Source organism: Thunnus thynnus, chromosome 1, assembly GCF_963924715.1.
Source record: "Thunnus thynnus chromosome 1, fThuThy2.1, whole genome shotgun sequence".
Taxonomy (NCBI): Eukaryota; Metazoa; Chordata; class Actinopteri; order Scombriformes; family Scombridae; genus Thunnus; species Thunnus thynnus.
The window spans coordinates 21,337,259-21,365,113 of record NC_089517.1 but is presented as its reverse complement, the minus strand read 5'-3'; the positions used below and the strand labels follow the sequence as shown (position 1 = coordinate 21,365,113).

Sequence of the window (27,855 nt, the reverse complement as noted above, 5' to 3'; positions counted from 1 at the left end):
TCGTTATAGTTACAAACATCTCTTAATGTACAAATGGCCTTAATAGAACAGAATCATTGTATCAGTAAATTGTTTAGTTTAATATATTTATCTTATCACAAAAAAAGAAAAGTACAGAACAAAAAATCAAATGCACAAACAAACATCACACTGCAACTAAACAACCATACAAACAAATACACGATTACATGAAAAATAATTAATCTAAAACAAACATTTATTGTCAGTGATCACAGTTCTTCCCACTAGGGGAGAGAAAATTTGAGTTGCATGAGATTGAAAACGTTCAAAAAGCAACAAAGTTCTTTTGTGTTTCACTAAACTGAGTTTGAATCTATATGAAAGACATTAATGAATTTACTGAGGACACCAAAACCTTTTGTTCCCTTTAGAGCTGAAACGATTAGTTGATTAATCAGAAAATTAATCTGCAACTATTTTGATAATAATTCATAATTTTAGTCATTTTATAAACAAAAAATGCCACATCTTCACCTCTCTCCATGCCATGTCAACATTATGTCTGACACCTTTCAGACTTTCTTAGTCCACAATGATCCATCAAGAAATAGAAACGTAGAGTAAAAGTAAGCAGACAGTGACACCTGTTGCCCAGTTACTGAAATCAAACACCGGACAATAAAATTAACAATATTCCTTCTACAGAAGCTAAAATCAGGATTTCTTGAGTTTATACATTTTGGGATGTCATTTCTGTTCTCCACATACATCTACCTAAGTCAGAGGTAATGCCTTATTGTTAACAGACCACACCATTCAGTTTGTTGCAATCTGCAACCTCACCGCTAGATGCCAATAAACCCTACACACTGCACCTTTAATATAATGCGCCCTTGAAGTTTTACACCAGCCATCATATACTGTATAACAATACTATATTTCTGAGGTAATTTCAATTTATCAGACGTTTCAAAAATAATATTTCATGTTAATAATTTTGTGTTGCTGAACATCAATATTCATATCAAAGGAGAAAAAGAGAAGTTTGCTGTAGTCTAATGCAATCAAATGCAAAAAAGAAAGTGAGATCTGCTTCAAAGGGTTCAGTCTTTGGTTTTAGTTAGTTTAGTTCCAGACGCTGTAAAGCAAGACTGCTGTCAACAGGCTTTACACAAAGCTCCTCCACAGGGACTCCAAACGCTCTCTGCTTTGCCTCGTGGGTCAGCAGCAGTTCCTTACAGGCCTGCCAGATGCACAGTTGTCTAGTGTAAGTATGAATGTCACTATGCAAATAAACTACATAAATATATCAGAGATCAGTTAAATAAATGCATGGCAGCACTTTCAGAGAGTAAATAAACTACTAACCTTGGAAATCTTTGCTTTTTTATACTGTAAGTTCTTAATGGAATCATTGCTGGAGTCAATTTCTTCCTACAAGTAAAAACATGTTTCTGTCATTTTCTTGTATAGACAGCAGGATAATATGCATAAAATACACTCTGCAACTTAAAAACATTTCAAAGAATGTAAATAATAATATCAGAGATAAAAAGAAGGGCGTCAATGACTGTTGCTGGCAGAAGAGGAAACAGAAGGGGGGTATACAGCAGTACCTTAATTCTGTTTGTGACCCCACCAAGGGCAGTTTGGTCCATATTAGGGGCAGAGAGCACTGAGGAGAGCTGAGCCTGCGTCTTCTCCAGGCTGTCTGTCATGGCTTTCATTCTCTTTTCCAGCCGTGTGATCTTCAAACCTGCATTATGCTGCACCTTCTCAACATTCTGACTGAATGTCTTATACAGCTCGTCCCTTTCCTGCTGAAGCTTTGTGACACAGAAGCACACGTGAACATGCACAAAAACAGATGCAAATACAGTCACATTAATACCTACAAGCATAGGTATTAGTGTCTTGGCTTTTACCTCGCCTAATTTCTGTTCCAGTACCACATATTCCCTTTTCTGATCAGTCAGCTCCTTTATTCTGACATCTTCATTGGGATCCTGTCAAAAACAGTGTCACAAATTCACCTGTCCCCGTGTGACTGTGCAGTATGCTATGTGTCAGTCACTACGACAAACGCTTTGCAAGGCACCAAAGACAGCAACAAAGATAAATGCACAAGCTGCTACAGTAAATTATGAAACACCTGCACAATATAAACACAGAACAACATAACCTTTGTCTGCACAGAGAATCTAATCTTTTCCATGACTTCAGCTTCCCCCTTGACTTTTGAGAGAAGATCACGGAGATTCTTGTTACTCTGAAAAACACCTCGCAGGTCGATTTCCTGTTGTTTCACCTTCATGTCTTGAATCTCTTCCTAAGAAACACACCATGTGAAACAAGACATAACTGCAGCTAGTGCAACAGAAAAAATTACCATCAACAATTCAGATTATTTGTTGTGATTTAAAATTTACATGAAAAATGTTTTAAACAGAAACAAATGTATTCTTGATTGTTAATATGAACCGAGATCTCTGTAAGAATCAGAACTGTGTGTTTATGGATTGATAATGTCTTTCCTCGCATTAATTATTTGTCATTTTTTAGGAAAAATGCCTAACATTTCTCATTTTCAGGGTCTTTCCTGTGTTTTACATCTTTTGAATTGAACATCTTTGGGTTTTGAGACAAGGGTTTCAAAGGTAACGACTTGGGCTCTAGGAAATCTTGACAGGCATTTTTCACCATTTTATAGACTAAACAATCAATCGATTAATGTTAAAATAAGAATCTAGAATGAAAATAAGGCCTAAACAAATCACCAGAAATTTATTTTTGTCAGTCTGACAAGGTCGCTGTGTGTGTGTATTTATACCTTCAGTGAAACATTTACATCCAAATCCTGTTTCATGTCTACTGCGAGTGCATGAAATTTACTGAAAACATCTTCATAGTCTCTGATGAGATAGTTGATGTGGCTGTTCCCAAAATCTTTTCTATCACTGGTTTCATTTTTCCTCATGTTGTCCAGCTCTTGTTGCTGCATCTCCAGCTTTTTCTCATGCTTGGCCTGAATTTCTACTCAAATAGCAAGAACAAAATTATGACTCCCAGTTAGTTTAAAAGAGCACAGGTGTTAAATTCAACTCAAATGGACATTCGTCATTTACCTGCGAGCTCCTTCTCGCAGCTGTTCCTTGTTGTAGTCATTTCTTCTTCATGTTTCTGTTGAGATAACAGCCAAATTGTGGCAATGATGCTTACTTGTAATCATTAAATCCACAGATTTGTATATTGCTCACCTGTGTGAGCTCATTGACAAGCTTTTCAATGTCGAGTTTCTGCATGTCCACCCTGACGCTCCCCATTCTCTTGTGAAGCTCATTCTCTAGTCGTGCTTGCTCTTTCTGCATCGTGCCAGCGGACATTAAACCATCTGCTTTCAGTTCAGAGATGGTGTTCTGGTGTTCACACAGGAGGTGCTTCATCTTCTGCGTATACACCTAGCAGCACAGAATGATAAAATTCATTCACCTTTTAAATCTGTCCGCAAATAATCTTGACTTGCCAAAATTAACTGAATGCTAAATTCTGACATACATGTATGCATATTTGAATTTATTCTACGCCCCTTTTCACTCCAGTGGTCCTTAAAAATGTGATTTGTTGATTTTACATTCAAAGCTCATAAAATGATCTCCAAAATGCCAACTTTTCATGAAAAGAACTAAAAACAGCCTTATTTAATGGAGGCAATATATTTTTGATGTTATCTAAACAACTTTCACAAGGGAAGGCAGACATTTGAGAGTTATTCTCAGTTTGTAGAGAAGCATGAAATTCTTGAACTGATAAGAAAATATTTTATTATCTCTGATTTATGGGAATATTCACTACTTCGGTGGACAGCTGGGAAAGTTTCATCCTATCTGTATTTACAGTAAGAGTTGTCAGGTTTAACTTGCAACATAAATATAATCATGACTCAGTATCAAGGACACTTATAAGAACTAACAGTGCAATGTATTGCTGGCTTCCACTATTTACACTCAAGTGTCTTCTTGTTGGCCTTGTAGTTGAAAGTAAAATCTATGATCGATGACAAACTGAGTGCTAGTAGACGTGATCACATGATTTTTCCTGACTTATAAAGTTGAGAGGATCACCTGTACACATCGCTTGAGAAATGACTGATGCACAATGGATACTGAGGATAGCAAAGCATACATCAGCTGTGTCCTGCATTTGAAGAACCTTTTAAATCTGACGGCCTTGTTACTTGTTCAGAAATGTTCTGGCTTGAAATAAAGACTTGGTAAAATCCAGCTCCTGAATTTGGGCACAGTTTGTAGCTAAAGCTGTGTATCTGTCAGTTAAGCTTACCTTGATCTCTACTTGGTAGCGCCCTTCATCATCCTCTATTTCCTTATCCAAGTTTTTGCGTTCAGCTTTGGCCTCCTCTAGTTGTCTTTCTGTGATCTCCCAGAAGGTGTGGATCTTGTCCCTCTCCAGCTGAAAGTAGTTTCTCTCTTCTCTCTCTCTATCCAGCTCTTCTCGAAGGCGCACGATGTGCTCTTCCAGCTGAAATGCAGAAATCCATTTCAGTGTATGGGCATATCTGAATCTGAAAAATGTACGTCTGGCAGCTTTTCATTTGTTTTACACGTTTTCTACTGTAAACAAATTTTTCAAGTCTGTCTTATAGCAACAGGGGGTAAGGGATCTTTTAATAGCCAGCCAAACCTCTTCCGATGTTCATTTGGACACCTGACTGTTGTTTAGACACACTTGAGGTTTGCCAGTTGTGGGCATTTACCAGGCTGGAAAGGTCTATTGAAAAAATATGCCACTGGTAGGATCCAGCATGTTTGGAGTGTGACCCACACAAGGTGCTAAAAGTCGAGTTATCTTTGCCTCTGCTGCTTCAGTTCTGACTTCTCTCTTTCAAATATGTCTCTAGTGAATCTCTTAACTTTGCAGAAGTGCAACACTACATTACATTGGTGGAATACTCCTTTAATTTAAAGATCACTTTGAGCTGTGAGCTTTTCTTTCCTCCTGACATAAAAAACACACAAGCATCACTCACTCACACTTTTAAACAATAACACTTCAGCTCTGACCTGCTCCTTGGACATCTCCTCCTTGGTAAGGCCATCTATTAGTGTAGGAGTCATTGCTTTTGCAGGCTTTTTACTTGTGCCTTTGTTCTTTGGTGGCTGGACAAAAGTCAACACATTAGGAGAAGATTACAGTTGCTTCGCATTAGTAACCTAGCGTATTTTTTTTTAATGTCGTTATTATAGATCATAACACATAAGAGGATACCTAACGTTAATGTTACCTCATAAGGAAAACAATGTGTGATGCATGGATTAAAAAACAAAAAAGGAACGTTTTGCTCACCATCGTATATGTTTATATTGCAGAAATAACACGGAAAACGTGTGATGTTAAGTAGCTTAGAGATAAAGCGTTAACACATTAGTCAGTGCTCAGTCTACGGTCACAAACATGTGTTGCCTAGCAACATGACCACGTGGTTGCCATTCTAGTTCCGGGAACCTCTAGTGAAGGCGAGCTACGTTACAGACTCTCACAATGACACCTGACTGGGAGGAATTTCATTAATGAATTCATTTTAATGCCAAAAATTGAATTGTGCTTAAAGGAAAAAATACATAACTTACATCTTACTTTTCCCAGTGTCTTGTACAGTAAAGTCAAACTGTCTCCCTAGCCAGTGGTTCTCAAAGTGGGGGCTGGGGACCCCCAGGGGTCCTTGAGGGGTTTACAGGGGGTTCCCAGCAAAAAGGGGAATAATGTATTTTCACTTAGATGGCTGGGTTATCATCGTGATCCCTTGATTTGTACAGTTTAATTAATTATTTTGGAACTGCAGTAACCCTTCTTTAAACAGCTTGTTGTGATGGGAGCCAGAAAGCAAGACAATATAAGGAAAAGATAGTAGATAGGGATAGAAGTCAAGGTGGCTCTTTTGTGGCCAAACACAGGCAGAACAAACCCTGAGTTGTAGTCAAAGTCACTACGTATTACTGAAGAGTGAATAATACAAGAATTTATTCAAAAAATAAACAGGGGCCATACGAAAGCAAACAAGTTCACTTGGCTTTGTTTACACTCCTGTATGGGAATTTTCCTGATCTCAACATTATGATTTTCATCACTCACCTGAACAGCAAATACAAAGCAATCACTGTAAAATGTATAAACTTCATTTCACATAATTTTTCCCCCAGACACCTAATGCCTTCACAACACTTGTGCACAAACACACACATGGTGCTATGCTTTATAGCATAACTGCTTCAGCCACAGAGAGGTTAAAGAGGGAATAACACTGCATGGACAGTTCAAAAACTTGCTCAAGGACACCTCGGCTGGGCAGACACTTCCTAACATGCATGTCCTCCAGACAGACAGTGTCAGTATATTTATAGCCCCTGTCTAGAATACACACTAAAGGTTTCATGAGTGCTGATTATTTGTATTTACCAGACAAATCTTAGTAAAAACAGGAGGGTCGCAGTAGGCAGTATATTTATGCAGCAGCTCTAGTGGCACCACAGTGTTAAGTTGCATGTGTGTGATACATAACTGAGTAAACAGCTCTACAAACAAAGCTGAAGAAAAATTAAGACTCACATGCATATAGTAGTCCCATCTATTACTTCAGTCCTGTAGTAAATAGTGTCAAACTGTACTGTTGTTGACACTGTCAGAGAGGCTTCAACTGAACTCTACAGCCTGTTTGTACTGTTATACTGCACTGCATGATTGCAAGGAGTTTCTAATATTTTTGCTTCTGGGTCTATGAATGAGACACAATATTAGAAAATCACTTGTTTATTATTTGTTCTGCCAAATAATCCAATAACAGTTAAAAACAGACGGCTATGTACATGTTCTTGCATAAAGATATTTACATTTGAAGTCTTAACACAAGAGTCCATGGTCAAACATTCAGCAGAGGGATGTCAAAGAGGTCACACAGGCCTTCACTGTCATCCAGATTATAGACGTACTCCTGTTCAGTAGGCGGAGGAGACAGGCGGAGGAGCGGAGAAAAAACTGAGGAGGAGAAAAACACATTAATTAAGACAAATATACTACAAATACCAATATAAATGAAGTCAGAAAATGAAGTGCACTTACCTTCTGAGGCCATGAGCTCTGTGATTAGATCTGCATTCATAATTTCTACAGAAATCAGGGAAGATATAATTTATCATATATTCATGCACGGTCAAATAAAGTGGCGTTTAAGAGTTTATGAATAATTCAGAGACACAAGATACAACAAGGGCACAAACCTTTGTTTGGGTCTAGTAAGTCTTCCATTTCCTTTGATAAACTTCGCACTGAAAACAAGAGAGAAAAAATTGTTATAAAAGCACTCAGCACTGACAGAAACATGCATGAGATGTGATGGCATTATTGTGTGAGCACGCATTTAAGAAATGATCAAACACACTGACAGAAACTGCAGATTCAGCAGCCACTGTGATGTGACTGATAAACACTTGACATCTGTGTTATCTCCTCAGTTCAGATAAGGAAACCTTGCGGTTCTAAAAAGCTATTTTACCAGCAGTGACAATCAAGTATTGACCCGATTAGTGTTATAAATAAAAACTTAACATTAATTTATTTAGTACAGTCACTTTATCATACTATTAAAATATTCTGGTCCCTGAAGCAGCAGTTCTTTTCCTTTTTCCACAGAAAATTTTGCAATTCTGTCACCAAAAAAATGTGTGAAACATGTGTGATGTTGGCGTGTACGCCACATTCCTGAAGTACAAAGCAACACCACACTCGCTCTGATCTGGGATCTGAATTTGGATGCATGTAAAAGTTTAATGTTAAAGGTTTCATGTTAAAGCTAAAATTGGATGTCAAGTTGCTATTTAAGTGGCATATCAACACTTCAGACACTAACACCGCATGAACTAAGCTACTCACATGCAGATGTATCAGTTCTGTTAGGTGCTGCGTTCATTAAGGATGATGACTGAAGAGCCTGTTTGTCCTCCAAGGCCGTCTGTCTTGATTTAGTGTTGCGTTTGCCGTAAGCTGCAGGCTGACAAGGTGCACTGTTGCTCTCTGTCTCATCTGTTGTAGACATGGCTAACTTGGCATCCCGTAAAATTTCTTCAGGTGGTGGGACTGGCAAGACGACAGGGGCAGAGCTGGTAGAGTGTTTGTTAAGAAGTATGACGTCTACGGGTCCATTGATGCTTTTCAGATGGATCTGAAACTTTGCCGGGCTGTTCTGGACCTGAAAGACGATGTATGCATACAGTAAACTGTCACATTTGAATAAAAAGGTACCAAAAAGGGAGAAAATGGGTTCCAGTGATGAAGAACTTACAGCTTTGGGTATGGGAACATCTAGCTGTGTGCCAGAAGGTGCGCGTACTGCCAGAAGAGTGTGGCCTGAAGAGAGTGAAAAGAAAATGATTTATGTTGGTCTTTATGTACTTTAAAAGAAATGTTAATGGTTATTTTGCCTCTAAACTGAACAAACTAAATATTTTCAGCTGTTGTGGTGTTTTGCTAGATGTCCAGATGTGTTGATATTAGTCCACAACCAGCAACATTAATGATGAATAAACGGCCAAAACATCAGATGATTCTGAGCTGCAACTGATTTTCATTAATCAAACAGCAAATCAACAGCAGCAAAGATGAAAGAGGAGGATTTTTGCTTTGATATTTCCTCAATGGAACAAAAACGACACAATAAAAAGCAGATAACACTGGTTTCAGGTCACTGCTCCTCTACTTGGATTTTCAGCTGTATCAAACACATGCAAGAAGAGTAAGTGTTGAAAGGCAGAGTGAGAGAGTGATTATATATTACCTCTGAAGCAGTTGCAGATATCCTCATGATTCACATAGGTGAGAGTTGATCCGAGTTAAGGTGCAATTTGAAATAATGTGTGTGAGACCTTGCAGAATCTGCCAGTGTGCAGCAAGACAGAGACATTCACTATGTGCAGGTATATCGTGAACAACTAATACCTGAATTTCTGCACTGTTTACTATGTATACAGAAGTATATAGAATAGAATAACTGACAAATGTTGGTAACCAATGTGTTCCACGTGTAAACAGGCATAAAAAGGATGTGTGCTGCAGTCTTCTGTTGTGTTCCTGATGCTCTGTTCAACCCACATTTTCTGCTGGTCCAACATACATTCCTTCTCCTCCAAGTCCTCCAGCTCAGACTTTAAAACTAACAGTCTGTTGGATAACTCCAGTGCATTTTCTCCCGGCAAAGCACCACTTATTTAGAAAAAAAATACACATGTATTATATTGTAGAACATTTCACACTACACTCTTAAAATACATGCACGTCCATAAGACAGGGTTAAAACTTACATCCACTTTACAGTGCTTTTGGAAATTTTCACAATCAGACCAATGCCCTCTAGCACATTTGTGATGTCGTAGATTCTCCTTTTCTGTCCAACAGCCAAGACTCTGACAGCCTGAAAGAACATGAAAAAGCCCACATCATCAGCCTCATCCTATCTGTCCTACTTTCATTGTGTAGCCTGTGCACTTCAGCTCCAGGTGAAGATTCATATTGTTATCGGAGATACATGAGTTTATATAGCATACATACTTTCTTTCCTTTTTGTTGTTCTTAATCGTTGTTTTCAGTCATTGCACTTGATTGTTGTTTGCAGTGTTTGTTGTTTCAGTTACTGTTTGTTGTGGTTGTTTGTCTATATCTGTTTGATTGTTAGTCTCTATGCCCGTGTCAGAGTGTTGTATTATGCGTTTTAGCCCTTAAAAGCAAACAGGGACAATGACCGCGAATTAGCAACAGCTAGAGGTCCTATATACACTGCATCGGTTGCATTTTATTTAAATGTAATAATGCCTACATGTATCGTCCCTGTCAAAAAAAAATTTAAAAATCATATCTGACCCTACATTTTATTGTCCAAATATGATGAAATATTTCCAGTGTTGGGATGAGTGTGCTGTGTGATTGACTGGGCTCAGCTCACTTACGTATTTGAGGTCCAACACACCGCCTTGAGCTTCTTGTAACAACCTGACAAACCTCGTGGTGAGCACATTGAGGCTCCTCTGACATCTCTGGTATTTGGGGCTCTGGTCTGACATGGCAGTCTCTCCGTCTGGACTGTGTGGGTTTCCTTCAGGATCCATGTTGCTGGATGAGAGAGAGGAAAAAACAAATAAAGCCGGGAGCCTGACTGCACTGAGCAGTATGAATCAACTCAGCCCTGCCCGCCTCACACACACACAGCGGAAAAGATTATCCTTCAAACTCATCGATGCTTCCTGTCTGAGCCACCTTCTGTAGCATTGTGTGACTCTTGATACATATTAAGTGAAAATAAAACAGTTTCTTCTTCGTTTCTACTTTCACCATGGCTTGTTTCGCGCTGGCAGAGGTTTATTGTGATAAGCCTAAACAGGTGTTACAGCGTATTTGGTGACCCATCAGATTCTGTGACCTGCAGTGTTGGAAGTACTCAGATCCTTTACTTAAGTAAAAGTATCAATACAACAATGTAAAAATACTTAATTACATGTAAAAATCTTGTATTTAAATCCTACTTAAGTAGAAGTATAGAAGCTAAATGTACTGAAAGTACAAAGTAAAAGTACTAATTTTGCAGAAAATCAGGCTGTGAGTGATATATTAATAATGTACTTGTAGTAAATGTATTTAATATATCACTCACAGCCCGATTTACTGCAAAATTAGTACTTTTACTTTAGTACTTACAGTACATTTAGCTGGTGATACTATTACTTTTACTTAAGTATGATTTTAAATGCATGGTTTTTACTTGTTAAGTATTTTTTTTTACATTGTGGTACTGATAGGCTACATTTACTTCAGTAAAGTATCTGAGTACTTCTTCCAACACGGCAGGTCACAAAATCTGATGGGTCACCAAATACTCTGTAACACCGGAAACATTAACGTTATGTGCAGCTTTTCACTCTCGTCCAAAGCCAGAAACACAAGTTGTTTTCTTTGTTGTTTGACGTGTTAATTATTTGAACCGGAGCTAATACGTGCACACAAACATACTGCCTGCACGAGTTTCAGCGGCGAGCGTGAAAAAGTTAATTCAGGCGATGAACCGTTAAGTTAACGTTAGTAGTTTCAACGTTAACTTACCTCGCTCGTTGTGTGGACCAACACTGGGAAGCTTCAGGATACTGAGCTAACTGAAGCTAAAGCTAGTAGTCCTGAACGTAACTTACGTCACAAGTGTTGATGGCCAGGTAAACGTGTCCACAGTTTAATTTAAATCTAAAGTAAGTTTACAGTTTTGTACCAACTTTTCTGCTAATCCGCTCCCCACTGTTTTGAAGCTCGGCTCGTCTTGTTTCCGGTAGCCGTGTCTACCTGCCTTCAAAATAAAGGTTCAACCCTTCTTCTTCTTCTTCGCCTTCTTCTTCTTCTTCTGGTTTTATTGGCGGTTGGCAAACAGCTTTTGCCAAATGAATTAACAAATGAATTGCTTTATAAACCTCCATTATACTGGGAAATCAATAAGTACAATGCATATAATTGAAAAGAATATAATAATTCTACCTTTCTGTGTCATTTCCTGATTTTCCCCAGAGGTTTGTTCCAAAAAGTTGTACAGTTAAGTTCAAATAAAACCTGGAACCATTCTTTGTACATAAAGTCATCTTTCAGATTTTAGTCACTGAAAATTGACTACTTACTTTCCATCTTTACATGAATAATCTTGACACATAGCCCACATATTAGATGGTGAATGTAATTAGTCTCATGGGAAATTATATTTTTGTTATGTAAATGAGGAAACACAGGCTCTTAATTTACTTTTTTATTAATTAATTTAAACAAAAAGGTCTTAGAATAGGCCTATATGAATATAGAATACATTGTCACTGTTGTTTTGACTTTTGTTTAATTTAGTCATGGGTCAGCCTTAAAGAGCCCGTTTAGGATTATTTTTGTGTTGTTTTATTATTGACAGAGTGAGTATGTCCTCCTACTTGTTTTATTAATGTGTTTAATTTAAAAACATTTTATAATATATTCCTGACTCACTGATGATAACTCGGTAAAGCTGCTGGCTTCTGCTAAACTATCAACACCTGCTTCATTGTTCAGGAATTTCAGGCGCCGTTGATCACATGACACACAGCAGCGGTCATATGATGTCCTGGTTCTTTTTAAAGGAAGTTACTGCAACAAGCGAGCCTCGCCTTTCTCTTCATCTGCGGAGTGGGGTCGTGTAGTTTGCTGGGGTTTTTTCTTTGCTCAGAATCAGCGAGGTTACGTGATGTTTAGCGGCGGTCTGCTGCTGGTGTGTTTGCTGGCCGTGTTTCCGCTCGGCTCGCGGGCTCAGTATGCTCCTGATGAGGTGACTAACCTGCCAGGTATGTCGTTCAAACCCAACTACCGCCAGTGGTCGGGGTACCTGCAGGCGCGGCCGGGCAAGTTTCTACATTATTGGTAAGAAACTTTAACCGACTCGGTGTTTGGGAAGGGTCCATAATCCTCCGGGTTTCCTCAGTTTTACCTCAAGTAAAATGTTTGATAGGTCCACATTTTTTCAAATGTCCTTAAAACAGGTGTCCATATGAACACTGAAAAAGGTTTTCCTCGCTGTAAACATTCCTCCTGTTCATACTGGCTATTAAAAGATTCCTTTAAAATGTCCTTTCAATGTAAGTGATGGAAGCCAAAATCCCCAGGTTGTCCACACAGTCATTTTGTGCAAAAATGCATTTAAAAGTGCATCTGAAACTTATATGGGGCTTTAGCAGCCTGAGTTAGTCATATCAAGTGGACATCTACAGTATTTTTAGCATCAAATTCCCTCTTTGTGTTTCCACGGACAGTGTTTCCCTGTTGAGCTGCAGTGCAAGTATAGTAACAAAAAGAGGAACTTTGGCACTGATGTTGAAAGATAGAGTGATTATTATGACAGGAAAAACCTGTCTCAATGTTCATCTGGGCACCTGACTGTTGTTTCAAGACAGACTTCAAAAACTGACGCTGTCCTTTAAGCATGCATGAAACCATGACCGAAAGTGTTTTATTTGAAATTTCCCCTAAGAGGTTACTCTGTCCTTTTTTATTTATTTTTTAAACATTGCTATTTGTGAACATCTTTGTAATACCACAAGTTATTTTGAATAAGGCTGAAGTTCACTGTTTGACTTTCTAATGTGCTGTGCAGCAGGTTAAAAGACTTCTTGAGAGTGTGACTTTCCAACATAAGTGAAATGAAGTGAAAATAAATCCCTTGTCCTGATCTCCTGCAGGTTTGTGACCTCTCAGCGGGACCCAGTCAAAGACCCGCTGGTGCTCTGGCTGAATGGAGGCCCAGGCTGCAGCTCACTGGACGGATTCCTGTCAGAGAACGGACCCTTTCACGTAAGCATGCTTACTGTGTGCATAACTTCACCTGTGCACTGAATTAAAGTGACAATGTTGACTTTCCTTTTCAGGTAAATGATAACGGAGCTACACTGTATGAGAACAATTTCAGCTGGAACAAGATTGCCAATGTGCTGTATCTAGAATCTCCTGCAGGAGTTGGTTATTCCTACTCCGATGACAAAAATTATGCCACCGATGATGACCAGGTGAGTTTAGTGACTGACAACTGGCAAATGTTGTAAAGCTAAAAGAAAAACAACTTACAAACAGCTTTTCCATTTCCTCTTAGGTTGCTGAGGATAATTACAGAGCCTTGCAGAGTTTCTTTGTCAAATTCCCAAACTTCACTCAGAATGAGTTCTTCATATTTGGGGAAAGTTATGGGGGAATTTACGCACCAACCCTCAGCCTGAACGTGGCAACAGGCCCCGCAAAAATCAACTTCAAGGTGAGATGTTGTTTTGCTCATCAGCTGCTCGCCGTCAGCATCTGTGTCATGATGGTGATGATCTTTAAACTTTTGCAGTACAGCAGACATACTTTAACTACCAAAATTTATCCTGAATTATCTTTTATTTTTAGGGCTTTGCAGTGGGAAATGGTATCAGCAGCTTTGCTCTCAATGACCAAAGTTTGATCTATTTTGGTTACTATCACGGCCTCTTTGGAGAAGAGTAAGTTTCACTTTGAGGATGAAGTTTGCTTTACACTGAGGGAATGCATTCATAAAGCGACGTCATCAGATGCTAGTTCGTTCCTTCGGTTCATTTAGCAGTGATTCACACAACAAATCAGTAACTTTCAAATCACGTCACATTAAACATATGATTTTAATTGTATGTAAAATGAAAGATCAACTGTAGTCTGAAAAGAAGCTACAGTACAGTTTGCTTCTCCTCCTAACTGACCAGTAAATATGTGGAGTATTTCAGTGTTGACTCATTTTCCTGCCTGAATGCTAAAAAGCCAATTTTTAAAAAGCAACTTTTGCATCAGTATACAGACATGCAAACACTAATGACAACAAGCCAAGATGTTAAATATGTACAGTAGTTGATGCTGTTCTTTATGTGCAGCTTATGGCATGATCTGAACACGAACTGCTGTGAGAAGGGGAAGTGTAATTTCTATGACCCCAGTTCAGAGGACTGCAAGATAGTGGTACGTGTTTCTTCATTTCAACAGCGTACCTACCGGATGATTGATTCAGAGTCTAATCAGCCCTCGCTCTTGTCACTCTCCAGGTGCATGAGGCCTTTAATATCGTGTATGAGAGCGGACTTAACGAGTATGCACTTTACTTGGATTGTGAGGGTCGCAGAAGTTCCTACAAAAGCTATGAGATGACCATGAATCATCTGTTTCAGAAGCACAGGAAACAGCCACACGCCTACAAGGTGAGAGTGCTGCTGGAACGTGCACCTGTGCTTCTTCTCGTTTGACTCAGTTTTGTTGATGATCTCTTTTTAAATTAAGTTCTTAGGTCAAGTGCCTGCCTCGTCCTCTGTGATACTGGGTGAAGTCCCACCCTGCATCAACAGTACAGCTCAGGCAAACTGGCTGAACAGAGGCGACGTGAGGAAAGCTTTACACATTCCAGATTTTCTGCCTGCATGGGACATCTGCAGGTATGTTACAGTAGCAGCAACTGTCACTGCAAACAAATCCACATCACTCTTCTGTTTTTGTATTATCAATACATTTTATTGTGTTAACTTCCAGATTAAAGGGGCACTCCAGCAATTTAGTATGGTACTTTTAATAATGAATGAGGGATTTAAAAAATAAATAAATAAATAAATAATAATAATAATAATAATAATAATAATAATAAAGCAGCAGCAAGTAGAGATTCTGACTTTAGGCCCGTAGCTGCAATTACTGTTCTTTGTGACCATTTATAAAGTTTTTGTGGCTGCAAAACAATTTTAGACACCATGTACTAAAGATGGTAATTTGATCTGTTACTGACAGAATACAGTAGAGCTGCAATGATTAATCAATTAGCTGCCAACTCTTAAATAAATTAGAGGTCGTCATCTTTGGTTGTGGGAAACATTGATTTTCATTTTTCACCATTTTCTGACATTTTATGGGTCAAACAGCTGATCGACTGAGAATATAATCATTAGTTGCAGCCCTAGAATATAGCAAATTTATCATAGCAAAAATAAGTGAAAATGCTGCTTTTGTCCAGGGTTGTTTGATCACCTGCACCTTTGTTAATAGCATTGATTTAACCTCACTTCACAGGTTTTCTTATAGAAGGAACAATCATGTATCCTTATTGATATTAGCTCTGTAATGGGTTTGAGAACAGATACTTTTTTCACTCCAATTCAAGACTAATTTGTACATCTGAGTCAGGAAGATGTCGATGACCACAATAACTCCATATTAACAACCCATAACTTTTCCTGACTTTAGTGACATTGTTGGAGGGAATTACACCACCCTCTACCCAACAGTGAAGGAGGTTTATCTGAAGCTGCTCTCTCGGGGCCTTCGAGCACTCGTCTACAACGGAGACACCGACATGGCCTGCAACTTCCTGGGGGACCAATGGTTTGTGGAGGACCTCGGCCTGAAGGTAGCAACTTCAATTTCTCAATAATTTTTTTTTTTTTTTTTTTTTTTTTTTTTAGGAAAAATGATAAAATATACAAGTCTTGTTTGTTTTTGCCCTAACTGCAACTCTTAATTGTATTGAAATGTTGCTCTTAGTCAACTACCAAGTACCAGACCTGGATTCATGAGGACCAGATTGCTGGTTTCTACCAACAGTTTGGAAACATCACTTTCCTGACAGTCAAGGTAAGCAAGCACTAAGATTTCTGCAATAAAAGTGTGGTAGTCCAGTTTTGTTTTTTGTTTTTTTTAGGTTGGTAATATGGTGCCATTATATGATGAAATACCCTTTCTGTCTCAGGGTGCGGGTCACATGGTTCCACAGTGGGCTCCTGGTCCAGCTTTCCACATGTTCCAGTCATTCATAACAAATGGCTCCTACTGAGCGACGATGGAGACTGCTCTCTGTGTTATACCTGCACTTATCACTTGTTTGGATGATACATTTTTCTCAGGGAAGATGAATTTGAAGGGAAAAGGACTGTTAGGGCACTTATTCTTGTATTGTTCCCACAGTACCTGTAATGCAGTGAGTTGCTTTTTTTTTGGGACACATTATTTGTTGTGTTGTCTTTGTTCTCCATCACAATGGACTTGAAACAAAAACACCAACTTTGAGCTTTGATTGTGTTTACATCCATATTGGCTGAACAGTGTAGGAAGTGTAGGAACTCCTTTTTATACAGTCTTCCAATGTGACAAGACCACAAATAACTGGGCATATTAATAAATTTAAATAAAATACCCATATTTAATCAGTCAATTAGTCAAGACCAGGCCACTGTTTGGCCTTTTTTAAAAACTCCATTGTCCAAAAACTGGGAAATTAATATTATATAAAAGGGGCTAATAAGACGTCCTACATGTTCACCCAATATGGAAGTGAACACTGTCCTTAAAAGGTCAACACTTTGACCTCACTGTTAATTCCTTGTCAAGAATACAAACACAAAATGGAAAGTGTCCTTGTCCAAATACTTCAACTGCACTGTACATGATCACATAAACTGTTTCCTGTGGCACCAACGTGAAGCTGAATCTTTGGTGTTTGCTGTTTTCATTTAACTTTTCAGTGAAAAGGAGTGATACAAGGTGATTGGACTGAACTTAATGATGATGCTTGTTCAAAACTGTAATCTTGCTTGCATTTGTCTTTTTATTAAATGTTTCATTGATCTGTCAGTGACACACGGATTGTGATTTATTCACGTCTTGATCGTAGTTGATTTTATTGAAATATCACAAGTAGTTCTGTTAATTTTCTTGTCATGATCCTTTATGTTTGCAAGTCACCATTCTGTGAAAGACAACAGACACATCATTTATGACAGGAAAAATGTTTGACCTAAAAAAACAGTAAATGAGTGACAGATCATAAATGCAGCAAAAGCAGCTGACATTCAGTCATGTGACCCAGATGAACTGTCTGCAGCACCAAAAGGATAAAAGAAATCAAAAGCAAAATATTTGACACAAATGCTTCAACTCCAAACCAGAAGAACACTGTATTCCAGCGATGATTGCACGAAAGATCTGCAACATATCAATGAAATAAAACGCAGCAGCTGTAAAGTTTCTGTACTGGTCACATGGTGCAATGCTGCAGACTGTTTCTGTTTCACTCTGGTTTCTTTCCCTTCCGCCAAATATGTGAGAATATATTCACACCAACAGTGTTGCAAATAAACCACATTCCCTTTTGACCTTTTCTGTCCCTTACATTCACAAATGAAACACCAAATATTGCTGTTTCACTCATAAAACCTGGATAAACAGTACCGACAAAAGACTGTAAATTATTGACTCATTGACTCAATTATTGACACTCTGTCCTTAACATACCAAAGATAATCTGTGATACAGCAAAATAATTGTAAAACCAGGCATTGAGGCCACTCTAGTCTTGATTACCATGTCATCATAAACGTCCTCATTTTCAAAAAAAAAAAAAAATTAAACTGCACTTGGAGCTCAGTTGGAAAAGTAACTTCATAAAATGAAATTAATTTTAGAACTTGCAATCCAACTTAATGTGCTTCGATCATCTTTAGTGTTTAAAGTTTTGAATTACGTAGCATAAAAAAACTAAGGAAAGCTCACACTTTGGTTTCAGCCCAACAAGAACAAATAAATGATCATTTTTTTGAGCTTGAATCATAAAGCCTGCATTGTTGTGTACTGATTCAAGTAAATCAAACTCCCACTTAAGAGTTTAGTTGATTTCTCCCCACTGACCAAGACAAACTATTTGTTGTACACACTGTCAGTAATGGCAGAATGTACAATGTGCATTCTGAATGTCAATCATTTGCATACATTCACAAAGACACAACCATTTTCAAACCCACTCTGTGAGGAATCAGTTTGGGTTTTCATATTCTGTACAAGGCAGTGCTGCTGGACGGCCTGCAGGTCTGTGCAGTTGTTTGGGAGGCACAACGCTGTAGGTGTCATCCAGACTGGCTGTTACGTTTTGGCACAGAGTAACTAGTCCTCTTTCTGAAGTCCTGCAGGTTTACATGAAACTAGTTTTGTCCTTTTGCAAAATTGTCTTAACAAGCATGAACTAACTTTAAAACTGATAATGAAAATCACCATTATAGTTCTTAAAACCACAACAAATGTATAAGAAAGTAACAAAATGTTTAAATAAATAAATCAAATGTCTTCATAAATCTATTTCAAAATGTAATGTTAGTATGTCTTATGTAATAGCTGAAGACCTGAAAGCCTTTGATTTTAGACTGATCTTGACTGGAAATGAACAAATCAAGCCCTGCAGTTAACACATCATTCATCAATCATGACGTGTCCTACTGTGTGCAAACCTATCACTTAATTCAATTTTCCACTGGAGAAAAGGCAAATTTCTTAATCTTTGGACAAATGATTAGTAGGGCAAACATAAAGTGTGTCACTGGATTAGACCCGGGAACCACCGTATATTTTCAATGATAAGAAACATTTACTTTGACATGCAAGTTAAAATACACAAATTGGTACAATTTCATTATTAAAATCAATTTGATTGTAAGACCTTTCTGTACAAAGTCCCTTAGCTCTTGTAAACAGGACAGGAATGTCTCACACATACAGGGTCAGCAGAAAAGCTCCCTGCGGAGTGGCTACACTGTCGAAAACTGCTTTCACTGCAAGTTAAAACAAACATAAAAAACATAGAAACATGCGATTTAAACTTCACAGAAATTAAAAAGGCAAAGTGTCTAGAGTCACTTGACATTCTGGGGTTTCTTCGACTGCTCCTTGACTGAGGAAAGCGCTCTGGAGCTTTAACTCAGTACGGAGTGGAGATGTGACATGCTGTAGAGGTCTTGATTATTTAAATGAGTGTCATGAGATGCTTCTCCATCGTCTCCACTAGTTCATAATAGCAGCACAGGACTAAACTCTGTCCACAACGACGAGGCTCCGAGAGAAATGATCCTTTTAGCTGACGACATCTTGATAGATGGAATTGGTCGTGGTGAGGCCAAAGATGAAAGCTCCGATTGTAACCATGACAACACCGAAGACCACCAATCCATGCCAGCTGTAAAGGAAAGGACCAACATTAAAGAAAATCCTTATCAAGGATAGAAGTTTACATAAATCTTCCATTAACATTTGGAATACTGACACTAAATGTCTCTAATGTGAGACGCTTCTTCCTGAGGATAGTGCAGAAAAAAAAAAAAAAAAAAAAAATCACAGAATGTGTTTTCTTTTGGGTCTGCAAATGACATTTTTTCTTCATTTTTCACTATCAGTTAATCTGCCAAATATTTTCCCAATAATCACTGTCTATAAGACGTCTGAAAAAATACTGAAAAATGCTCACAGTTTTCCAGAACCCAAGTAGACATTTGACAACGTCTTGTTTTGTCCGACCAACAGTTCAAAACCCTATAATATTCAGTTTACATTGATAAAATACAGAGCAAAACAGCAAAGTTCTTATTGGAGAAGCTGGAAGCTGAGAATGATTGAAATTTTAGCTTAAGAAATTACTTCAACAATGAATCAAGTATCAAAATAGTTGCAGATTCATTTCCTGTAAGCAGACTAATCAATTAATCAACTAATCATTGAAACTGTAGTTAAGCTCATTGTTTTGGTTTCTAGCAAACAAGCTTTGATAAACCTGCCGTTCACTTCCTGCCCAGCAGCAAACAGACAAAGTAAACACACAAAGGCACCAAGTGGCTGCTGAACCCTGTTTAAGAGCTACAAGGAGACTGAATGTTTGACTTGCGTTCATCAGGTGGCCAGATACACAACTCCAAATGACTGTTACAGTTTCTCTGTGTCTGCTGAATGTCTAACAGACAACTGATTGATTACACATAAGCCATAACTTCATAAGCGGTAGCTTGTTTGGACATTTTTCTGCCCCCTAATGGCCAAAGTTTGATAATGTATCTTTGAATGATCATTTATTCCTAGAAAGGAAAATTCATCCTCTGCATTTCTCCCCTCCTAGCTTCAATGCAGCACTGAAGGACCACCTCCAGTCACAGAAACATGCATGTTTTTTTGGGGTGGGAGGAAATCAAGCACCTACACAACATGAAAAAGTATAAGCAGCATCTCACCTGGCAGATCGGTTGTCTGTCTCTGACAGTTTGGCTTGCATCAAACATAAGCCTGTTGATTTTAAAAAGAGACACAGACATTACCGTATGACATTAAAGTTGCACAGAAATCTGAAAGTGTGCACACAATGAGGTGGATCTCACCTGGAAAGACAAAAATAAAGCAGGCTGCCAATCCTCCAATCAGTGAGATGACCCGACCGATATCTGGGATGAAGAGAGCGAGGACAAGCGTGACAACAAACCACACCAGCGTCTGCAGGATCCTCCGCCTCTGCTCACGGCGTACACACACCTCCACCTGCTCGCCCTGGAAACGCAGCCACAGTCCCTCGATAACTGCCCTGCAACGACACACGATTACAGCGGAGTGCAGTGACGAAATGCTGCATTAACGGCATTGTGATACAAAGAAATAAAAATATATCAAATAGGGAGACCAGAAGTGCGTTTATCTTCACTGTATCTTACCTGCCACAGAAATGTAAAATGGGGTATGAGGTGATCACACAGATGACGATGAAAGCTCTTGCGATGGCCACAGCGATATCATTGGGAGGGTATGACATCAGCACATCCTGGCTGACATTGGAGCCGAATGTCAGGAAGCCACAGACACCTGGTCAATCACAGAACAAGGCAAGCAGGTAAGTATTGACAGCTTGTCGCGACCCACTTGTCTTGCAACACGCTCCACAAGTTGTCCTTTGCTATCAGCATGATTAGAATTGACATTTAAATACTCAGGAACCAATAAAGTAGACCACGGTTTTGCAGTTTGTGATAAAGTTTGAGAAAACCAAACATCTCTTTACAAGCCAGTTTTCTAAATTTATTCACTAGTCAGTTAAAGTATATGATGTAGCAGATACACTGACAATACCTGTTCCTGTGTAAACGAAGAGGCAGATTATCATGCTAAAAGTGACGACGACTCCCCACGGTTTGATCTCCTTCCTGCTCATGCTGTTGAACACCGGAACACAGCTGACATGGCACTGCGGGTGAAAAAACATTTTTCCTTAATATTAAACTTAAATTTACAATTTAAAAAAAAAAGGTATTTTGTTTTATGATCTCAAATGATACCAAATGAAGAGGTACCTGGAAACCAAAGCATATGGTTGGCATTGCATTGAAAACTGCAGTCCAGGAAGCAGAACTGTAACAAACACAATGATTTAGCAACTCAGGCAAAGCATGAGGATGAGCATGCAGATGTTTCTGCTTGAATGAATGGTGAACAACCCGAAATGTTGCAATACTTTGTAAAAAGTTGTTTTTTTTTTTAAAGCTGATAGTGTCGTGGAGTGTGTGCAGGGCTCACCTGGTGGGAATATAGCCTGGAGTCACCTCTTGATCGGGCCAGATGTACTTAACAATCACCACTATGGTAACATACCAGGTTCCCATCACACTCAGTGCGCTACAAAGAGGGGAAAACAACTCAGACATGATTATCAAGCAAGGCACAAGTTAAGAAAACTTTATTCATGTGTGTAATAATAAGCTGTTGGTAGATTTGTACCTGGCGTATTTCTGAAAGCTGATCTCTTTGGGGATGGAGAGAGGAAGAATAACCAGGACTGCAGTAACAACGATGGTGAATTTGCGGTCCATGTACCAGTAGCCACTGACCATGCCATCCGTTTCATGAGCCACTGCGGCTATCACTACAACAACAACAACAACAACAAAAAAACAGAAATTACAGAAACCTTTGAGAGGGACGAGTAGACAGTGAAATATATGCAGGATAGAGTAGCACAGTGGGAATTAACTGCTGCACACATGGCAGAAATTTAGCAAAGTAGATAATTGATGTCACGGCCTCTTCATTCACTTCAAAAAGACTAAAAAGGAGGCAGAAGGTCGCAATCTATTCTCAGAAACAGACGGGAGTAGGATTTCTTCACTGTCAGCGTCTTGGAACGTGGAAATGGACAAGTGGGTCACATGAGGGACACATTTACTGCCCTAAAAAGCTGAGTGGTGTCATCCTGGATGCTCTTTGCCCTCATCAATGATGGCACAGCCTTTTTTTGCCCCCAAAAGGTTATCAACACTTTTACAAGACATCCTCCTTTGTTCAAACACACAAAACTAAATGTAAGCCAAAAATGACAAAGTCCACATAAATGTATGCGACAGATCATTAAGTGGCGACAGTTAAACAAAGTTCAGCTCTGAAAAACAGCATCTAGAACATTTAGCGGGTGCACAAAAAGAGCATTAACTATTTTTCGCCTTAAGTCCCTGCAAATCTGTTAAACAAGACAGAAACAGGGTGGCTGGTGTGTGAGTCATTAAATCAGCGTGAATATACTCACAGCGATCCAGCTGGTCTCCGATGACAATAAAGAAAGCGATGCAAGTGCCAAAGGTGTACACAGCGATGGCTACTTCACATATGACTCCGGTGACTTTCCCGCAAGTTGCTCGAACAACCTCCTGATAGGTGCTCTCGTTACAGACCTGAAGAAACCAAACAAAAAGATAAAAAGTGAACACAGAGTCAGCGGTAAATGTACTGGAATAGTTACAAAAATCTCTGAAGATTGTGTGTCTGAGAAAACAATGATTGAGTTTCTTCATCATGTCCAGCTGATGAGTGCAGGTTTGTCTCTTTTTTTGCAGATTTTGCACAGCAGAGTGGAATTTGTGTTAGATAAATAAAAGTGTGAGTTTTGGTAGGTTGTGGACAACACATCACAGCTGTCAACATGAAGAAGTACATCCTGGTCTATATAAATGACTCTACAGGTAAATACTGACTATAGACAGCGATCATCTTCAGTTTAAAGCATGGTTATGGAGGGTAATGGTTTCAGGCTGCAATACCAGCACATGATGAGCACACTTAGTCATATTCATCACATCAGCAATTCTCAGGGCATCACATGCTTTCAGACAAAGTTCTTCCTACAGCTGAAGTCCCATGAAAGAGTACTATTACTTTTTTATTTTTATTTTAATGCTGATGTTTCTGGGTCAGTACATATTTCATCTTACCAAATAATGGAAATGGTGTTTCAATGTGTAAGCATATGTTTGAGCCACTCAGGAAGTGAAAGTCTGTGCTTCAGTGCAACGTGTGGCATTTGATCAGGAATATAACCACAGAACCGAGACGTTATTACACAAGGCTGCTCCAAATATTTCATCACCAACGTAGGGAGAAAATTAAGTAACGGAAAAGTAGTCTGATTTAGACGAACGCAGTAGATGATGAGGAGAATTAAAGAGAGACAAGTGGAAGAGTGCAAGATGGAAGTAAAGAGTGTGACAGTATTGAAGTGACACCAACCTGAGAGCAGTAGCCCAGAATCACCAGTCCACTGATGATGAAGATCAGCATAAACTGAAACATAAAGAAACAGGAAGCATCACATTATGGTTCCCTATTGTATTATATTGTCTATAAGCAGTTTTGTGTTGTGGGTCACAAGACAACCGATAAATGCTTTCACACATAGTGCAGAGTGGTGTGTCTGCACGTCTGCTGAAGCCAGATTCAGTCTTATATTCTAATTTAGATCAATGAACAGTAATTTTAGTCAATAATCATGTCAAAGCACCATATTTTTTTCCATTCAGGTTCACTTAAAGGCCCTGAAACACTTAAATCTATTTTCTCAATCAGCTTCTTACTAAAAGCAACAGAGTCCTACATGAACACAAAAACAAAAAAACAGTTTTAATTATTTCACATGAGAGATTTTTGTATTCGTGTTTTTGTCTTGGCTTTTGGTTTGAAGTGGGTGGGGTTCAGTTAGAAAAAGGTGATGCAACATTTAGACCAAAATCTGATAACAATTGTGGGTTGTTTGCTAATGTTGCCAGTATTGGTTATCTAATCTGATCAAACCACACTCACACACCACACATACAGTCCTTATGAAGACAATTAGCTGAGATTTTCTATGTATAACTCCTGATATAAGAATGTTTTAAACTTTTGATTGTTGCTTATTTAGTCATTACTATGTTATGTTATAGATACATTTTCAAAAACAAGTTTTCAGGGGCTTTAAAGCCAGGCATTGCTTGCTTTTCTCTGTTACAAATAAGAATAAATGTAATACTTTTGTACTTAAGCTGATGGTCAGACATCCCTTCACCACACCTGCCTCCTGCAGTTATTTTCTGATAAAGTGCTTCACTGGGATCTCCTCACCATTTGAAGCATCACTCCTGCCATCACTCCTCCTGCCATATTGAAGGCTGCTGGGAAATTGAGTAGACCTGCCCCCAATGCTGCGTTCACCACGATGAAGACAGCTCCCATAGATGACACGCCCCCGCTCCTCCTCCTGTCCGTCTCAATATGCTGGACAGAATCCACACTGGGGCTCTGTAAGAGCCACGCCCGCTCTCCCGAATCATTACTCCCCACTGCACCCCAGTCCTCAACATCAGTGTTAATGGCCATGAGTCAACAGGCTGCAGCTCGGCTTGCAATGCCTTCTCAAACTCACTGAATCCAAGTTGAGGGAAAGCAGGTCAAAATGTGTGAGTGAAGGGACAAAGAATCACGGTACGTTTAAAATTTTATGTCCAGTGTCTTCCACAACAGTCAGGAGGCTGGCGATGTTCTTGAAACAATGAACGGTGTCAGTGAAATGATGGAGCCACTTGGTGATCTGTAAGGAAATATTGTTTTGCATTTAAGGATACTTGTAGTGTGAAAAAAACAACAACAACTGAGCATCCACACTGTGCTATATCAACATACAGTATAAATTCATGTAAAGTCGTTATTTGGTTTAGCGTTTGGATCATTGTAAGAGAATGTGAAGGAGTCGTTTTTGATAGAGCACAGATTCTAAAGAAATGTTGATTACAGAGCAAGTACGTTATTTATATTGGTGAATAAACCGTAATTCTTAATCAACAATTAGGCTTAATAAATATGAAGTCAGTTTTTTCATGTGAAAGCACATTCTTTTGTACATTTTGTAATTCTTTACTTTTTGGCTGACATGAAAACCCGCATGGTCTTTGTGAGCATATCAAAGACCACTACTGGTTCCTTAGAGCAAGATTTCGATGAGCCGGTTCCTGTACTGTTTCTATTTTACACAAAGACCTACATGCACAGCAGAAGTATGCTGACTACTGACAAGGCAAATTGACAGCTGAATGAACAGTTTTGTGCAGGGCTCGGGAGTATATTTAACCATTTTCACCGTGTGAGAGGTGAATACCTTCACTCAAGTATCAACATGATCTGGTCAGACTCTTTACTGCAACCAAAAACTGTCAAAGACTCATACAGCCTCAAAGTAAGAAAAGAATAACCAATACTTTAGTCATCAGTCACCAATACTGATTTGTTTGACAGCATCTTAGAAATAAGAGGTTCATACATGTCCAACTTCATATTTGATCATTTCAAGCTTCTCTTGCGTCGTTGTGTTAAAGGATAGGTTCACTTTTCAAGTGTGTCTTAACACAACAGTCAGGTGCCCATATGAACACTAAAAGAGGTTGTCCTCGCTGTAATCATTCCTCCTGTTCATACTGGCTGTTAAAAGATTCCCTTCAATTGTGCTTTCAATGTAAGTGTTGGCACCCAAAATCCACAGTGTGTCCACACAGTCATTTTGTGCAAAAATGCATTTATAAGTTCTGAAGCTTGTATGAGGCTTCAGCAGTCTGAGTTAGTCATGTCAAGGGGATATCTGCCACATTTACAGTCTTTTTTGACACAATAACATGGGAATAAGTAAAACATAAATAAATTTTAAATGCATTTTTGCACTGAAGGAGGCTTGTTTTTGTCCCCCATCACTTGCATTGTAAGTGCATTATGAAGGGATCTTCTAATGGTCAGTATGAACAGTAGAGATGATTATGGCAAGAAAAACCTATTCTTACTTATCCCTACATTTTTTTAAGTCTGACAGACTTAAAAAATTGTGAACCCGTCCAAAAGGCTCTTTAAAAACATCACAAATAACAGTGGCACAAAATAAACAAATTGGGACAAAAAAAGACTAAAATTTACACCAATTTTAGCAGATACCGATAGTTAATCCCTTGGCTCTCTGTTAGCTGTTGATCAAAGTCTGTAGAAACTGTGGAAGACGAAGTGAAGCTAGCGTTACTGGAAACAGAGGAAGGAGGTGATGATGATGTGCAGCTGACCTCAATTTAATTTATATTCCACACAGAAAACCTTCAGCTGCCTACATGAAATAAAGGTTAAATTCTCCACCTTTTAATGTGAGTAGGTTACTGTTTTCGTTTTCATTAGCGTAACAATACAGACCTGTCAACAACAGTCATCCCTGTTGTTATTCAATCAGTGTCCTACAATAGCTAGCTAGCACACCTTATAGCGTTACCTAGCTGAACATAAAACATGACGAAGCTCATTATAAAGACCCCAAATTAAGACATCTCCACATCATTGATCTTGTCTGTAAATAAGAAGCTGTTCAGTCGTGTATGGAGGATGAAATGCAGATAATTGACCACAGTACCTTCAGGGTTTGCCTCCACCGCAGCGAATGACTCTGTAGACTGTGTTTTGGCAGCCTGATAGAAAGAGAGGCACGTGACACTTCGTCACGTGACTAGCATTATGGGTATTGTAGTACTTTGTATTTGTGCAACTCCTCCTGAGCTAAGATGTACTGTATATTTTAGGTACACGTTTAAAAATGTACGGATTCAAAGTGTACTGTGAGGTTTTAGCATTTTACACTATTAGTTAAAGGGTAAGTCCACAATTTAAGACAACAATCAGGTGCCCAAATCAACACTAAAACAGGGTTTTCTTGCCATAATCGTTCCTCTTGTTCATACTGAAGATCCCCTCATACTGCACTCACAGTGTAAATGATGGAGGCCAAAATCCACAAGCCTCCTTCTGTGCAAAAATGTGTTTAAATGTTTATCTGAAGCTAATATGAAGCTTTAAATCTAATCAAGTAGATATTTGTCATCGTTACAGTCTTTTTAGCGCCAAAGTCCCTCTTCTTGTTACTTAACTTCCACTGTGAATGTGGCAGATGTCCAATTGATCTGACTAACTCGGTTGCTGAAGCCTCATATAAGCTTCAGATCAACTTTTAAATACGTTTTTGCACAAAATGACTGTGTGGACACACTGTGTATTTTTTCCCCATCACTTACACTGAAAGTGCATTTGACAAATGTACCAGAATGAAACAGGAGGAATGATCACTGCGGGGAAAATCTCTTCCAGTGTTCATATGGGCACCTGACTGTTGTTTTAAGACAGACTTGAAAAACTGTGATC

General features: G+C 38.8%; 4 protein-coding genes across 7 annotated transcripts; 1 reads left to right on the top strand and 3 right to left on the bottom strand.

Moving 5' to 3' along the window:
- Positions 1-56: 56 nt before the first annotated feature.
- gas8 (growth arrest-specific 8) lies at positions 57-5,446 on the bottom strand. Its single transcript, XM_067590632.1, has 11 exons — positions 5,323-5,446; positions 5,040-5,135; positions 4,300-4,497; positions 3,219-3,419; positions 3,087-3,141; positions 2,792-2,994; positions 2,144-2,290; positions 1,887-1,967; positions 1,578-1,787; positions 1,330-1,395; positions 57-1,204 (listed from the first exon to the last, which is right to left on the bottom strand). The coding sequence occupies exons 1-11, from the start codon at positions 5,323-5,325 to the stop codon at positions 1,082-1,084; spliced, it is 1,383 nt and encodes a 460-aa protein (XP_067446733.1). The 5' UTR covers positions 5,326-5,446; the 3' UTR covers positions 57-1,081.
- Positions 5,447-6,767: 1,321 nt separating this feature from the next.
- Positions 6,768-11,373, bottom strand: LOC137183485 (transcription factor E2F5-like). 3 transcript variants are annotated; one of them, XM_067590621.1, is made up of 10 exons: positions 11,280-11,373; positions 9,969-10,131; positions 9,327-9,436; positions 9,075-9,228; positions 8,804-8,849; positions 8,312-8,376; positions 7,903-8,218; positions 7,251-7,298; positions 7,093-7,137; positions 6,768-7,008 (listed from the first exon to the last, which is right to left on the bottom strand). In XM_067590621.1, the coding sequence occupies exons 2-10, from the start codon at positions 10,125-10,127 to the stop codon at positions 6,893-6,895; spliced, it is 1,059 nt and encodes a 352-aa protein (XP_067446722.1). In that variant the 5' UTR covers positions 10,128-10,131; positions 11,280-11,373; the 3' UTR covers positions 6,768-6,892. The 3 variants fall into 3 exon arrangements, with proteins under 3 accessions (XP_067446722.1, XP_067446714.1, XP_067446706.1); XM_067590613.1 differs by having other exon boundaries at positions 11,202-11,364; XM_067590605.1 differs by having other exon boundaries at positions 11,116-11,363.
- A 752-nt stretch (positions 11,374-12,125) lies between these two features.
- On the top strand, positions 12,126-17,181 carry si:ch211-122f10.4 (cathepsin A-like). The gene is made up of 11 exons (XM_067590568.1): positions 12,126-12,432; positions 13,248-13,359; positions 13,434-13,571; positions 13,655-13,813; positions 13,948-14,039; positions 14,442-14,526; positions 14,610-14,762; positions 14,842-14,993; positions 15,793-15,955; positions 16,090-16,179; positions 16,295-17,181. Exons 1-11 carry the CDS (start codon positions 12,260-12,262, stop codon positions 16,376-16,378), a joined length of 1,401 nt encoding a protein of 466 aa, XP_067446669.1. The 5' UTR covers positions 12,126-12,259; the 3' UTR covers positions 16,379-17,181.
- slc38a7 (solute carrier family 38 member 7) lies at positions 16,799-27,158 on the bottom strand. Of its 2 annotated transcripts, none has more exons than XM_067590581.1 (12): positions 27,074-27,158; positions 24,763-25,228; positions 23,893-23,946; positions 22,916-23,060; positions 22,114-22,258; positions 21,913-22,011; positions 21,690-21,747; positions 21,469-21,583; positions 21,057-21,204; positions 20,730-20,929; positions 20,586-20,637; positions 16,799-19,543 (listed from the first exon to the last, which is right to left on the bottom strand). In XM_067590581.1, the coding sequence occupies exons 2-12, from the start codon at positions 25,015-25,017 to the stop codon at positions 19,441-19,443; spliced, it is 1,374 nt and encodes a 457-aa protein (XP_067446682.1). In that variant the 5' UTR covers positions 25,018-25,228; positions 27,074-27,158; the 3' UTR covers positions 16,799-19,440. The 2 variants fall into 2 exon arrangements, with proteins under 2 accessions (XP_067446682.1, XP_067446692.1); XM_067590591.1 differs by lacking the exon at positions 27,074-27,158 and adding an exon at positions 25,793-25,862.
- Between the last annotated feature and the right edge of the window lie 697 nt (positions 27,159-27,855).